Source organism: Branchiostoma floridae, chromosome 1 (genome assembly GCF_000003815.2).
Source record: "Branchiostoma floridae strain S238N-H82 chromosome 1, Bfl_VNyyK, whole genome shotgun sequence".
Lineage (NCBI taxonomy): Eukaryota > Metazoa > Chordata > Leptocardii > Amphioxiformes > Branchiostomatidae > Branchiostoma > Branchiostoma floridae.
In genome coordinates this window covers 635,768-650,134 of record NC_049979.1, presented here as the reverse complement: position 1 = coordinate 650,134, position 14,367 = coordinate 635,768, and the positions used below count along the sequence as shown (strand labels likewise).

General features: G+C 41.6%; 1 protein-coding gene across 1 annotated transcript in view; it reads left to right on the top strand.

The window, feature by feature from the left end:
• The window catches only part of LOC118414372 (D-aminoacyl-tRNA deacylase-like), a 28,057-nt gene extending 27,104 nt beyond the window's left edge, over positions 1 to 953 (top strand). Inside the window, exon 6 of the mRNA XM_035818397.1 lies at positions 534 to 953. Coding sequence (XP_035674290.1) covers positions 534 to 686 — 153 coding nt within the window. The 3' untranslated portion in view covers positions 687 to 953. The remainder of the gene's footprint in view (positions 1 to 533) is intronic.
• Positions 954 to 14,367: the final 13,414 nt, after the last annotated feature.

Sequence of the window (14,367 nt, the reverse complement as noted above, 5' to 3'; positions counted from 1 at the left end):
ACCGAGAAAAAGCGGTCGAAATGGCAGGTGGTCGCTGAGAAGAGGTGGTCGCTCGGGCAGGTTTGACTGTACTTAGTATGGAATCTGGCAGAGACCTTGATGCTACTAACCAATCTATACCTGTGTAGGGTTATTAGTACTGTGTACATCGACGTTGTGCTCAACTTCAGAGTCCAGTGGAAAATGAGGTCTCATTACTTCAGGCATCAGTTCTCAGAGAGCACAGCATATTCATGTTGGACTATACTAAGTAACATAGAGGGAAGGGCTAACAGTTGTCTTAACAGACCTGAAGACTGGTCTATCCCTACACTATGTTGATACCGGTATCCATGTCTCTTAGCTGACATATCGTGTCTGTCCATCTTTCTCTTGGGGCTGCAAGCTGAATAAAAGTCCTAAACTGGAACTATGCGAATTGAGCTCTGTTCTTGAAGGATGGTTGTTGTGACTGGTCTATCTCTACACTATGTTGATACTGGTGTCTTTCAGCTGACATATTGTATCTGTTCATCTCTCTCTCTTTGCTGCAGAGCAAGCCAGAGAAGACCAAGGCCGCACGGCAACAGAAATGGGAGAAGAAAGCCGGAGCTGGAACAGCCCAGGAGCCAGCTACAGCCCAGGAGCCAGTTGATGTCAAGATGGAGCAAGTGACTGAACAATTGTCACAGACTTCAACAACATGACGTCTGTCTTTAACTTTAACTTTAATTTTAACCTTATTTGAATTGTAACAAGACAGCAAGATGCTGATGTCTTGTCATAGAGCAAAGGGGACTGAAGACTTTCCGCAAACATCAACGTTACGTCTTCTTCATCATATAGGGTTAGTTCGACTTTTTCCACAAGGTAACCTATGTCTGTTGTTTTTGAAAACGGGGTATTTAGGGATATCAAGTGAATAGTTTCATCAGATTGGTACGTCACTGAATAAAACAATGGTTGTGTAAAAAGATTCTCTTTATTTATAGGGATATCAAGTCAATGGATAGTGGTTTCAAACTGCAAAATTTCGAAAATATTCTAATCAGAAACCACCATCCATCAGTTTCTCGTTCTGCAAGCTTCAAACACTTCAAAGCCTCCCTTTTCTCACCACATCGAAATCAACTCCCATTGAACGGAAACGAATTTACAGTATGAGTAGGTGTGACAAGTAGAACCCACTGGAACAGTCTGGGATGAAGTGTGGAGTGATGTCAACTACTCATAGCTCTTGGCTCTGAGCACCACCTTTTGAGGACATTTCGATGAATATGATAACTCTTTCTGGCCACTCTTGATCACATGAACCTACAACACTTCAAAGCATGTGACTGAGAGGAAGAGTCGTTGTCCTCAACGTTCTGAAAGACCCCATAAAACTAAGATGACGCTTCAATTGAACTAAGGTGACTTTTCAGTTATGAGTCAGAGAGCTAAGTCATTTCATTGCCTGCAACATTGTAGAAGACCCCATAGAGTGAAGTCATTGCCCTCAAGACGTGAAGATTCACAGAGCTAACTTAAAGGTGAATCTAGGTACTGTGAGCCGATTTGAGCTTTCATGAATAAACAAAGGTTGAAACCAGCTTTGATAGAGCTAAAATGACCCTTCAATTATAAGCCATTTGATCACTCTTCAATTAACGTCGTTATAAATCATTAACCTAGACATTCCAAGACACCATGCGGACGTTTGTTGCCATTGTTTAGAATTGATTTTAAAGTTTTGTAATTATATGTCTAGGACATTTGATACTTCAGAAATATTTTTAACACTGTTTCAACTTTATAAATATTTCCCTGGTCCTGTAAAACTTTGGAAATATTCATGGTGTCGAATTGGATACTTCTAATGGTTTCTAAATAATGATAACAGCATTCTACCAGTATTTACCATTTTCTACCATTTTTTGTAAATGGTTCAGTGGGCTGGGAAGATAGCAATTCACACATCCTTGCAAAGTATGGTTGGGTGCCATGCAACAATGGCCCACCACAAAGGATCCACCAGTGCCCAGCAGTGAAATCTAAAAATATACAGATGCAACAATAAGGCTTACTTTTATGGGGGCAATAAACTAATTTTACCATTTGGCAAAGTTTACAAATATTTGTAAGTATTTGTAAATGTGAAATAATCACTCAGAGGTTTCACAATTATTCTAAATAAAGATATTTTTGTACAGTTACTTTCAAAATATTTCTAATATCGAAGAAATTCAAATAAATGAGTATTTTCTTAGTCAATTTTTTGAAAATAATTTAATCATGGTGGCTCAGATATTCTTTTATTCAAAATGATTCAGACTAATTATAAATATCGCCTAAAAACCCTCATGGTGTCTTGGAATGGACTCTAAAAGACACCATAGAGCTTAGATGACCCACCCGATTATATTACGTATTTGCCCTCAACATTGTAAACAACCCCATAGAACTAAGGTAACCCTTCAATTATATTATAAGTCAATGGCCTCAACATAGTAGAAGATCCCATGTGACTAAGACGATGCTCCAATTATAAAGTCATTACCATAAGATTGTGGAAGACCCGGCCCATAGCACAAAGCAATGCTCTGATATTGCAAAGTTTTAAATTGTATTTTTGTTTACCCAGCATTGCCTGAAAAACAGGTTGTTATGTACCTGAGTGTTACTGCTGGTAAAATAAATAAACTGAAACTGAAACTGATTATAAGCCATGAAAGATAAAAGGTTCCGCACAGAGCTAAGATGATGCCTTGATTATAAAGTCATTGCCACAACATTGTAAAAGAACCCAGAGAAATAAGATGGCCCTTTATTCATAAGGCTTTGCCCTCAACATTATAAAAGAACTCAGAGAACTAAGATGGCGCTTATAGGTCATTGGCATCAACATTATAAAAGACTCCACAGAATTAAGATGGCGCCAATAGGTTATTGACATCAACATTGTAAAAGACTCCACACAGCTAAGATGGCGCTAATAGGTTATTGACATCAACATTGTAAAAGAACCCAGAGAAATAAGATGGCCCTATATTCATAAGGCTTTGACCTCAACATTATAAAAGAACTCAGAGAACTAAGATGGCGCTTATAGGTCATTGACATCAACATTATAAAAGACTCCACAGAATTAAGATGGCGCCAATAGGTTATTGACATCAACATTGTAAAAGACTCCACACAGCTAAGATGGCGCTAATAGGTTATTGACATCAACATTGTAAAAGACTCCGCAGAGCTAAGATGGCGCTAATAGGTTATTGACATCAACATTGTAAAAGACTCCGCAGAGCTAAGATGGCGCCAATAGGTTATTGACATCAACATTGTAAAAGACTCCGCAGAGCTAAGATGGCGCTAATAGGTTATTGACATCAACATTGTAAAAGACTCCGCAGAGCTAAGACGGCACTTCAATTATAAGGATACAGATATTAATCTAATACGTGACGTTGTATCATTAGTCAGGGAGGGTGTAATTGAATGCGTGACAGTCGAATCAGTCTGTTACAGTTATTTTTTTTGCTAAATTGCAGAGGATTAAGATATAATTTGCTATTCTTGTGTATTTGTCCCTGCTTGTACGAGGGGCGTGCAATTAGTAATGGTCCTGACCCATTTCCCATAGCAGGAGATTAATGAAACTTGGCACAGTTATTAGTCTTTCTCTTCATAGGAATCACCCAGAGTTATGCATTTCTCCCATCGTTTGATGCAGCTCTGGACACCGATTTTGTAGGACACCCCAGGTTGGTCCTCCAACTGATGCCTCATCAATGGCACAAGAGGGACGACCAGGTCTGGGAGCTGTTTCCACAGACTTCCAGCCACGTTTGAATTCAGGATGCCAGCGTTTTACAAGGTCATATGATGGGGCATCATCACCATAAGTTTCATTTATTTCATCAAAAGTCTTCTTTGGTGTGCGTCCTTTCAAATACAAAAACCGGATCACTGCGCGACACTCAACTGGTTCCATTTCACACCTGGTCCATTTCGCACCTGACTAAGTTCAAACACCAGTAAATCAGAAACCACAATTAGTTCAGAGCTGTCTTTTGCAACATAACCCATAGAGATATGAATTATTACACATACAAAATTTCATTTAGATCAGACAACTGGAAGTGGGTCAGGACCATTACTTATTGCACGCCCCTCGTAGACTCCATTATCAGCAACGCTTCCTGTGAGTCTGTGAACTGTATTTGTCACATTTACGAATAGATAAATAGATAAAATATTAGGAATTCTCCCGTCATCTTGACATGAAATAAAATAGGACATCATTTGTCTTTATGTTCTTGAGTCTTCACCAGATTTCTTGGGTCACTGTAAAAACAGAAGGTGGTCATCATACAGGTTGAATTCTTCTCAGCCAACTTGCACGGTTTTACCTGCAGCCCAAAGTGTCTGGTAGTGACTGTGAAGTAAGAGAAGACTGTGGGCACCGTGCTGCCATACAAACTTTGTCAGTTAACAGGAAATCTTTATTAACACAACAAAAGTACAGCGACTTTCGTAAGGTCTACATGTATAACAACCACTTACAGTACAACTAAACAGACATATATGGGTATCTATAGGTATGAATAAGTCAACATATTGGGTCTAGCGTGTCATTTAAACTATTGGCTCTAAGGTGTAAGCATTCGTGGATATATTTGCCTACTTAAATGAAAGCATCAGATTCTGTTTGAATGTACTTTTTCTCCTCTGGACGATGCCGAGCTTGAGTGGTGAATTTGGCCGGCGCCAATTGTCTCCTTCCAGTTCTTAATCACAGATTTAAGATGCCATTTCATGACCCAAGAATGTTGTATTTCTTCAGATGACACTTCAGAGTGTACATGGAAACGCCAACAGCTACAGGAGAGCTCCGAGCAAAGATTTGCGTTTGTCATCAAGCCGCATGTCCGTCTCGTTGTATCCTGACTAGGGCTGGGTACCGGTACAGAAAATTCAGGTCCAAAGGATCAGGTCCAGGTCCGGACCTGAACCTGGACCTGATGCAGTATGACTCATACCAACGGTCCATTTCACTACAAAGAGATCTGTTTGGTGGAGTATTAGATTTACACTGGCGTTTTAGAATTCTACAACGCTAACTGCACCTGTACGATTGGCAGTAAGACTTGGTAGAAATTACTATAAACTCTACTCTACTTCACTCTTGTTATTTTCTTCTACCTGCAAGCGCCAAAACGTGTGAATACCTGATAAAACAATCTGTTAATTTTCTAATCGGTCCAACATCCGGTCCAACTAATTTTTTCAGGTCCGGTTTTTCTGGACCGGTCCAATAAGAAAAACCGGTTTTGTACTGGTACACTGTACCGATACCCAGCCCTAATCCTGACACTATGGAGGTGGCTTATATTTGTGCCATGCACACAGCTACAGAAGAAGACTTTCGAATGGAGAGGGTGAGCAACAGGTGTGTGTGGCAAGGCAGGAAGTACCCTTCACACAAGTAATGTTTGCTCATCCGTCAGTGCCAGACCATGAATCACCCCCGTTAAACTCCAGCTCCGGCCCGCACGGTCCAGCTCTTGCCCGCACGGTCCAGCTCCGGCCCGCACTGATTCCAGCTCCGGCCCGCACGTCCCAGCTCCGGCCCACACGTTCCAGCTCCGGCCCGCACGGTCCAGCTCCGGCCCGCACAGTCCCTTTTTCACTAAGAAATTGGCCAAAAAAGTTTAAAAGTTGCCCATTTTAAGAAAATTCCGGGATGACATGCAAACCTTTTTAGCGCATTCGTTGGCTAACATGTTCGCCCATCCTCTGACTGAATATGACGGCCCAAGACCCGTTGGTTTTTGAGATTACCCCATACCTCCCGTCGCGATACCATAAGTCAGGCACGCCTAGGCATAGAACACCATGGCCAATGAAAGTTTCCGCTTTACGCACAGGAGGAACTCACGATCTTTAATAAATACAGCTAACATGGATAACATGACTGTTCATTTTCATAACTTCAAACGGTGGTCCATGACCCGGTTCATGTCCGCACACACGATTGTGTCATGTGGAATGTGGGGGTGGGGGGTAGTGGTCGGGGGGGATACAAAGACCAGCACCAGTACAGAAGACATTTGAAAACAAGACATTGTTCACCTCACTTCCTTTGCAATGCGTTTTGAGTAATATCAGTCACTCTCTTTATTCTGTAAAATTACTTGCTGTTTTCCTGTAATTTGTCTATTTGAACAATTGCAACACATCATGTTCGGATTCAAAATGTCAAAACATTAAATTACTTTATTTTATGTATGTTTACTATATCTTCTGTATGCTTCATGTTGCAATTAGCCCTCGGGCAAGAACTTGCAAATAAAAAATAAACTATAATGATTTTGTTTACAACTGCAGTAGCAATGTGCATCGAAAATACATGTACATGATTTTGTCCCTGCTAACACTTTCATTAATTTGCTGTATATACATGATAGGCTTGATTACATGAGAAGCATTTATCTAGTCCCATATTATTTCAATATGTTTAACAACAATCTGTTGAACAGCAATTGGCATAACCAAAACTAAAAACCTTCTGTTACACAACTTTCTTCAGGATACACAAACTTTTGGGCATGACAAATTCATCTCATTTGTTGCTAATATGCTCACCATAAAAGTACAACAACTGTTTCCATTGTATACATGTATATCAGACATGTTAATTTATAAGCATCTATAGATATAAGGTGATACGCATCATCCTGATAGTTATGCATTTTGTTATCCACATACAAGTGAATAGTCATCATGGGCAGTTTATTAACCATGTACGTAGTAAGTAGTCTCTATCATAGGCATTTTGTTAGCCATATAGAAGTCAGTCAGGGGCATGATCGTGATGAGTGTCGCAAGAGGAACCGGGTCATGGACCACGGTCTAAAATTGTGAAAATGGACAGTCATGTTACCCATGTTATCTATGCATTTATTAAAGATCGTGCTTTCCTTTTGTGCGTAAGGAAACTTTCATTGGCCATGGCGTTCTATGCCTAGGCGTGCCTGACTTATGGTATCGCGACGGGAGGTATGGGGTAATCTCAAAAACCAGCGGGTCTTGGGCCGTCAAATTCGGTCAGAGGATGGGCGAACATATTAGCCAACGAATGCGCTAAAAAGTTTTGCATGTCGTCCCGGAATTTTCTTAAAATGGGCAACTTTTAAACTTTTTTGGCCAATTTCTTAGTGAAAAAGGGACTGTGCGGGCCGGAGCTGGACCGTGCGGGCCGGAGCTGGACCGTGTGGGCCGGAGATGGGACGTGCGGGCCGGAGCTGGAACCAGTGCGGGCCGGAGCTGGACCGTGCGGGCAAGAGCTGGACCGTGCGGGCCGGAGCTGGAGTTTAACGGGGGTGTGAATGACCTGTGGCTAAAACCCCTGACACACGTACGGCTCTAAAGCTGACCTGCTTTATAAGAGACTCTTGAAGTAAAAGTAATGCCCAAAACAAACGGATACGCACTATGAATGCTGAACTTTTCGCCCCACAATATATCTTGTACTATGTATGTGTAGTGATATAGGTTGATAGATTTATGTAATCTGTATCTCTGTTACATTTCATCTGACCCATACCTCCCTCACTCTGACCTCAATGAAAAGCGGTCTGCTGGCCAATTTGAGCTTCTCCTGAATAAATAAAGTTTCAAACAAACGAACACATAACCAACCATGGCCTCCCATCTTCTATCATGGTCATAATCATGACGGGCGTGTTGCCCGGACCAGGTCTGCTTTCTTCTTTATTGTCTATGCCGACTTCTGAATATGTAATTTTTAACGTGTAACGTTATGTGTGTATGAACAACAGATGTTAGCGGACAATTGCCGTCTTTTATATGTTTTTGTGAATTGGTTGCGTAATTCAGCCAATCTGGCTGCAATGCACATTTTCGTTTTGAATAAACTTCAATAACCAAACTTAACAGACCATGGTAGTTGTGAAAAAAGGCTTTGAGTTTATCAACGAGGCTGCCTCCTACTCCTAGTCTTTAAAATCGTCCGCGAAAGCCGGCTGCGAATTTACTGAAAAATCAAAGTCGGAAAAGTCATTTTCTTCGATATTAAAGATTAGGGGATCGAACTAGAGCCATAATATGGTGGATTTTCAGGCTACTTCTAGTCCAGTCTCTCAAAGATTGCCTTTCTCTGGAGTATTCATAGTACCATAGGTCAGTAACCCCATAGCTAGGCTGAATACTGTAAATGCATTTAAGTTCGCGGGGATTTTTTCGTGGTAGCGGTAAAAAGAATGGAGGGTCCGCGGTGGTTTTAAGTTCGCGGTAAAGTGGCCACCGCTAAAACCGCGAACATGAAACCACCGCGAACATTTCTGCATTTACAGTATCCTTTGATATTAGCGGTTATTTTGCCCGCCGGGCGTTTCAGCAGCAATAAAGTAAGACAAATTAGTGCCCATCCCAACATCCCGGCCAATATTAGCTCCCAAAGGTGGGATTTCCGGCTACTGAAAAACGGTGAGAGGCTCCTAATCTTTAGCAGATTCATGGGGTTCCGCAAATAGCAAAAATAATAATTAGAGCGAAAATTGACCAAATAGGGTGAGAATAATTTGGCAAAGTAAGTACCCAGTGACGTATTGGTGACTATTATTAGAATCTCTTTGGTGGACATCAAAGACACATCTTCATACACTCCCTGATTGCCAACATGTAACCCCGGCTACTCCTCTGGCAAATTGTTGTCCCTATTTGGTCGAGGTTTCCTATCTTTCAGCATCTCAAGGACATTTGAATATCAAACACGTTAAAACTTTATTAATATCCCAGACTACCAAAGCCCAGAAGTAACGCTTAAAAGAAAAGGTTTCTGTACAGAATATCTGTTACATGGAATAGTTTGAAATTTCAAGTACTACTTATAGATATTTTCCATATGACCTCAAGTAGCCATACCTTTTATTATGTGTGGATCTTATGTACAGTGTAGGGTTTATATATGTGTTCCTGTGTGTCTAGTTGTTGTCCTGTTAAGTTAAGAGACCACAGGAAGAATAGCTATAATATACTTGTATATGTTGCTGAATGTGGATCTGAATAAAATATAAAAAGCAAGAGGATCTAGACACATGAGAATATTGTAATCATTTTACAGTTCAAGCAGTATTGATTTATACAACGGCTTGGCCTGCACGGCCTGCACGTAACTTTTTAAGGTGAAGGAGGGGTGTGCACTTCCTTCACCCTCTCGTCTACTGGCGCACTAGGTCCCACAGGGGCAAGAACTGCGTGCAACGTGTAAGACGGCCCAGCAGAAGGACTGGTTTGTTGTTTGGAGTTTTCGTCTACTAGGAGGACTTCCGACCAAGGATGCAAGGGATTCCTTCTACCCCTGACACGTGTATGGCCTGCCACTACCACTAGCCGCAGCTAGGTACTCTTTTACACCTGAGTAAAGTGAGGAAGATGTAAAGTGCCTTTCCCAAGGTCACAAGATCGGTGACACGGCAGCCGGATTCGAACTCAGGAGTTCTTGGGCCGGAGCCCAACGCGATGCCGGTTGCGTCACACGATCTCACAATACATGTAAATTAAAAACTGCCCAATAAGACCACCTATGATCGAGAACGATAAACCGGTCTTTATGACAATGACAATGACAATGAAGTTTATTGCATATTCATGCCCTCCTAGGGCTAAATGCAGTAAGTCGCATACAAAGAGTCTGATAAGTAAGCTATTCTATGTTCTACTTACGACTATATTTCTACATGCTTCCTCCCTCTTCTTAAAACATGTGAAGACGAACTTACAGAGTTCTTCTATCAAATCATAGTTAACTGATGACATTAGATATTTGAAAAAGTCTTCTTTTGTTAGTTGTGCATATTTCTGTTTTGCAAGCGTAGTACAAACAAAGGTATTGCGTATATCTTTATACAGTGAGCATTCTAGAAGAAAGTGCGCTTCATCTTCTATATACCTATAGTTCTTATCACAAAACATACATAATCTATCATTTGGAGGAGTTCGGGTGTATCTACCGGCTTCAATTTGTAGAGGATGATCGCTGATCCTTAGTTTAGTCATGGCTCGGCGATAGCTAAAATTTGTTATATCGAGGTATTTTTCTCTTTCATATGTATACTTGAATTTTCTGTAGGTTCTTAATTTATTCCCTTGGTTTTCTTTAATACCAGGGGAGTTAATTTCTGAGTAAAAGTTTTGAAGAAAGGTGTCTTCCAGTCTTTGTTTTATTTCAGCCTGAGCCAACGATGTGTTGTGATCACTGTTAAGCAATAGGTACGCAAACCCTGACTCCTCCAGGATTTTACTAACATTGGATAGCCAGCATGGTAGCTTACGTCTGTGCAAGTCCTGTTGTACAAGGAAGGCTTCAAATTGTAGGCTATTTGTTGGAACTTCTTTAACTAATCTTTTGTAATATGAATATAATCTAGTATATTTATGAACAGGTGGTCCCTGTAGACAGCATTGTTAATGATTGTGTCAAAGGGGAAAAATTATCTACCAAGACTACGAAGTGGACTGGGGGTCTTTTATGTAGAGGTGGTCGATTGTACCGGCACTGTGCTGTAGTGGTCGCTTGTACAGGTACTGTACTGTAGTGGTCGCTTATATAGGTACTGTACTGTAGTGGTCGCTTATATAGGTACTGTACTGTAGTGGTCGCTTGTATAGGTACTGTACTGTAGTGGTCGCTTGTATAGGTACTGTACTGTAGTGGTCGCTTGTATAGGTACTGTACTGTAGTGGTCGCTTGTATAGGTACTGTGCTGTAGTGGTCGCTTGTATAGGTACTGTGCTGTAGTGGTCGCTTGTATAGGTACTGTGCTGTAGTGGTCGATTGTATAGGTACTGTACTGTAGTGATCGCTTGTATAGGTACTGTGCTGTAGTGGTCGCTTGTATAGGTACTGTACTGTAGTGATCGTTTGTATAGGAGTATAGGTACTGTACTGTAGTGGTCGCTTGTATAGGTACTGTACTGTAGTGATCGCTTGTATAGGTACTGTACTGTAGTGATCGTTTGTATAGGAGTATAGGTACTGTACTGTAGTGGTCGCTTGTATAGGTACTGTACTGTAGTGGTCGCCTGTATAGGTACTGTACTGTAGTGATCGCTTGTATAGGTACTGTACTGTAGTGATCGTTTGTATAGGAGTCTAGGTACTGTACTGTAGTGGTCGCTTGTATAGGTACTGTACTGTAGTGATCGCTTGTATAGGTACTGTACTGTAGTGGTCGCTTGTACCGGTACTGTACTGTAGTGGTCGCTTGTACCGGTACTGTACTGTAGTGGTCGCTTGTATATGTACTGTGCTGTAGTGATCGCTTATATAGGCACTGTGCTGTAGTGTGAGGAAAATTGTATGGAATACAGCAGATCCCTACATCCACCACGGTCCATATGGAAGAGTTAGTTAGTTAGTTAGTTGGTCGACGTACGGGGTTTCGGGGTTCTACCATAGCCTTCTTCACGGCGTCTCTAGGGCCGGTACACTCCCCACGGTATACTCCCCCCGGTACACTCCCCCCGGTACACTCCCCCCGGTACACTCCCCCCGGTACACTCCCCCCGGTACACTCCCCCCGGTATATATTCCTCTCCCGGCATTTTTCCTTTCCCGGCATATTTTCCTTTCCCGCTGTATTCCCGGATGAAAATCGCGAATCGACAAAAAAAAAAAAAAACTTTCGCCAAGGCCCTAGAGACGCCGGTGAAGGAGGCTAGTTTTACCGTACCGTGGGGGTTATACCGCCCCTTTCAGGGTGATATATCCTTTCTTTGGCTGATACAAGACGGGGGTGCGCCACGTCTCCCGTCCGGGTGAATACTGTTAATCATATGGATAGAAAAGGCGTCTAACATTTGTCTATTTATCAAGTTATAACGCTGGCACAATCTACGTTACAACGTTACCCGTGCAGGGTCCATTCAGCAGCGCTTGCCTGTGGTCTGGCAATGTACACAAGTCAATACAAGCACACATTAACGCGCCGATATTGTTTCTATTCCCCTTTCTCTCGTCTTTTGTCCCTCACCAGGCGACCGCGTTTGAAATCAAACACGAGCCCACTTGATGGCTGCAGTAATGGAGTGCCAGCGCGGTTTGTTTGGTCGCCATGGCAACATCATCACGGCGGCTCAGGCGGAGGAAGCCGGTACTCAGAGCGGGATTTGCGAGGAGATCCATCATCCTCGAGCCCCTGTCATACAGTATCCACTAGACGTCATCATGCTCGAGCCCCTGTCTTGTTGTCTCTACCAGACGTCATAGCTTGCTGGGAAAACAGCTCAAATGTACTCTCCAAGCAGAGGTTAGGCTTCGGTTGTTTTGTCGTACGTACATACGTTTTCATTTTGTACCGTTTTCTTTATATATTTGACATAAAGAAAACGATACAATCTAGAAAGCCCGATAAAAACGCATAAAAAGCGTCAAATAACAGCCGAAGCCTAACCTCTGCTTGGAGAGTAGTTGAAATTAGTCGAATAAGATTGAATTATATACCAAAGGAGTAAGCCGGCCATTGAAGTACAGCATGTAACCAACGGGTGGTAACGCTAGTTCACCCTAATAACCGAAGAAAAAAAGAAAAGAACGGTACATTTTTGTATATTTGGGGATGTCAAGTCGACAAGCATTGCTTTCAAATTGTAATGCAAACTATATTTTCGAAACATTATAGTTTAAAACCACCTTCCGTCGATTTGGTATCCCTAAATCCCTAAAACAAACCTTGCGGATAAAGTTGAACTGGCAGATGAAGATGGATCCACTGGCGTTACTCCTATGGTCGACTAACCTTTCTCTCTTCACCTAGAGGGTTGTGGTTTGGGCAGCCTTTGTATGTAACATCGACTATCATAATTCCGCCAGGTGTCATAATACCGCCACCTCAAAAAAAAAAGTCATATATATGATCTTGCTTATTATTGTGAATTTCAATAAAAGTCTGATGGTCTTCAGCAAAAAGTTACTTAATTATCATATCATATGTCTCCAAAAATGTCGCGAATTTCATCCTCCACTGTATACAGAAAAGAAATCAAATTATACCAATAGTATTCAATTTAGATTAGAAGCATCACTCGTTTATGACCCCTATTTCACTTAATATCCACTTTGTTATTGTATCACTATCATCATTGTACTTTCATAAATGAATTTTTGCAATTAGCCTTCGGGCATGAGTTTGCAATAAAGATTATTATTATTGACGATTTTTAATGACTGTAAAGTTTCCCACGCAATTCAGCCCTTGGCTGCAATGTGGTAAAACTTTTATATCTGAATAAACCATTATTATTATTATCATTATTATTATTTCAAGAGAAACATGACATTTATGGAGCCTGGCCACGGAATATCCCGATGTTGCCGCGAGGTAACGTCCTCTCGTGTACGTGAATAATCCCGTATCTTCGGGTCAGGAAAGGTTGGGGATGACGTCATCAGCACTGACGAGAAATGGGTGCTGTCGTTTGACAAAAATAAAAAGTTGCCTTTATATATATATACATTATCGAATCTAAGTGGCCAGGAAGGTTGGAGAAATGACTGAACACACAGAATATAGTATACCGAACAAGAGATTCTTCATTTTGGTTCTTTCACACCCTCTTTGACCTTGTACGAGAATAATCCCGTATCTTCGGGTGAGGAAAGGTGATGACGTCATGTGGACTGCCGCACCATAAAATATCTGTTATTACCTCTGGGAGGGAGATTCGCTACCAGCAGAGGTACTGTTTGGGATTGGGTATGTGTGTTCACACCTGTAGGTGAGGATATCCATAGCCATGGGAAGTACTCTCCAAGCAGAGGTTGGTGGGAAAAATCGTGTCCTTTTCCTTTCATAATTTTCCCACCAGGCCGGTCGAAAAAAAATCAAATTATGAGAGGAAAAGGTCACGATTTTTCCTACCAACCTCCGCTTGGAGAGTAATGAAAGCTGGTCAGCCTTCCCCGAACGAAGATAAGAGGTATTGAAAAAGGGAAGAAGGGAAGGGGAGCTTCACTAATATCTGATGTATAGGGTTGTGACATTGAGAAATCCACACATTGGGATCCTTTCATATCTTCGGAGCTATTTTTGTCTTCGTGTGACGTCATAGCCCGTGTCTCAACCTGACGCCGCATCGTGTGACGTGTTTGTAGTGACGTCAGCAGACAAATTATACAAATTTTAATTTATATTGATTTTAAAAAATCAAATGTGTCATGACATACGTATACGCTGCTGTTCGAAACTGGATGGAGGGAACATGCGCCCACGGAGACCATTGAACATTTTTTTAGTTCTACGAGTCCAAAAATGTAAGATCAGGAACCTCACACCAGATGATAGGATCCGGCTCAGACTCAGTGGTTAAGCGTGTTTTTGC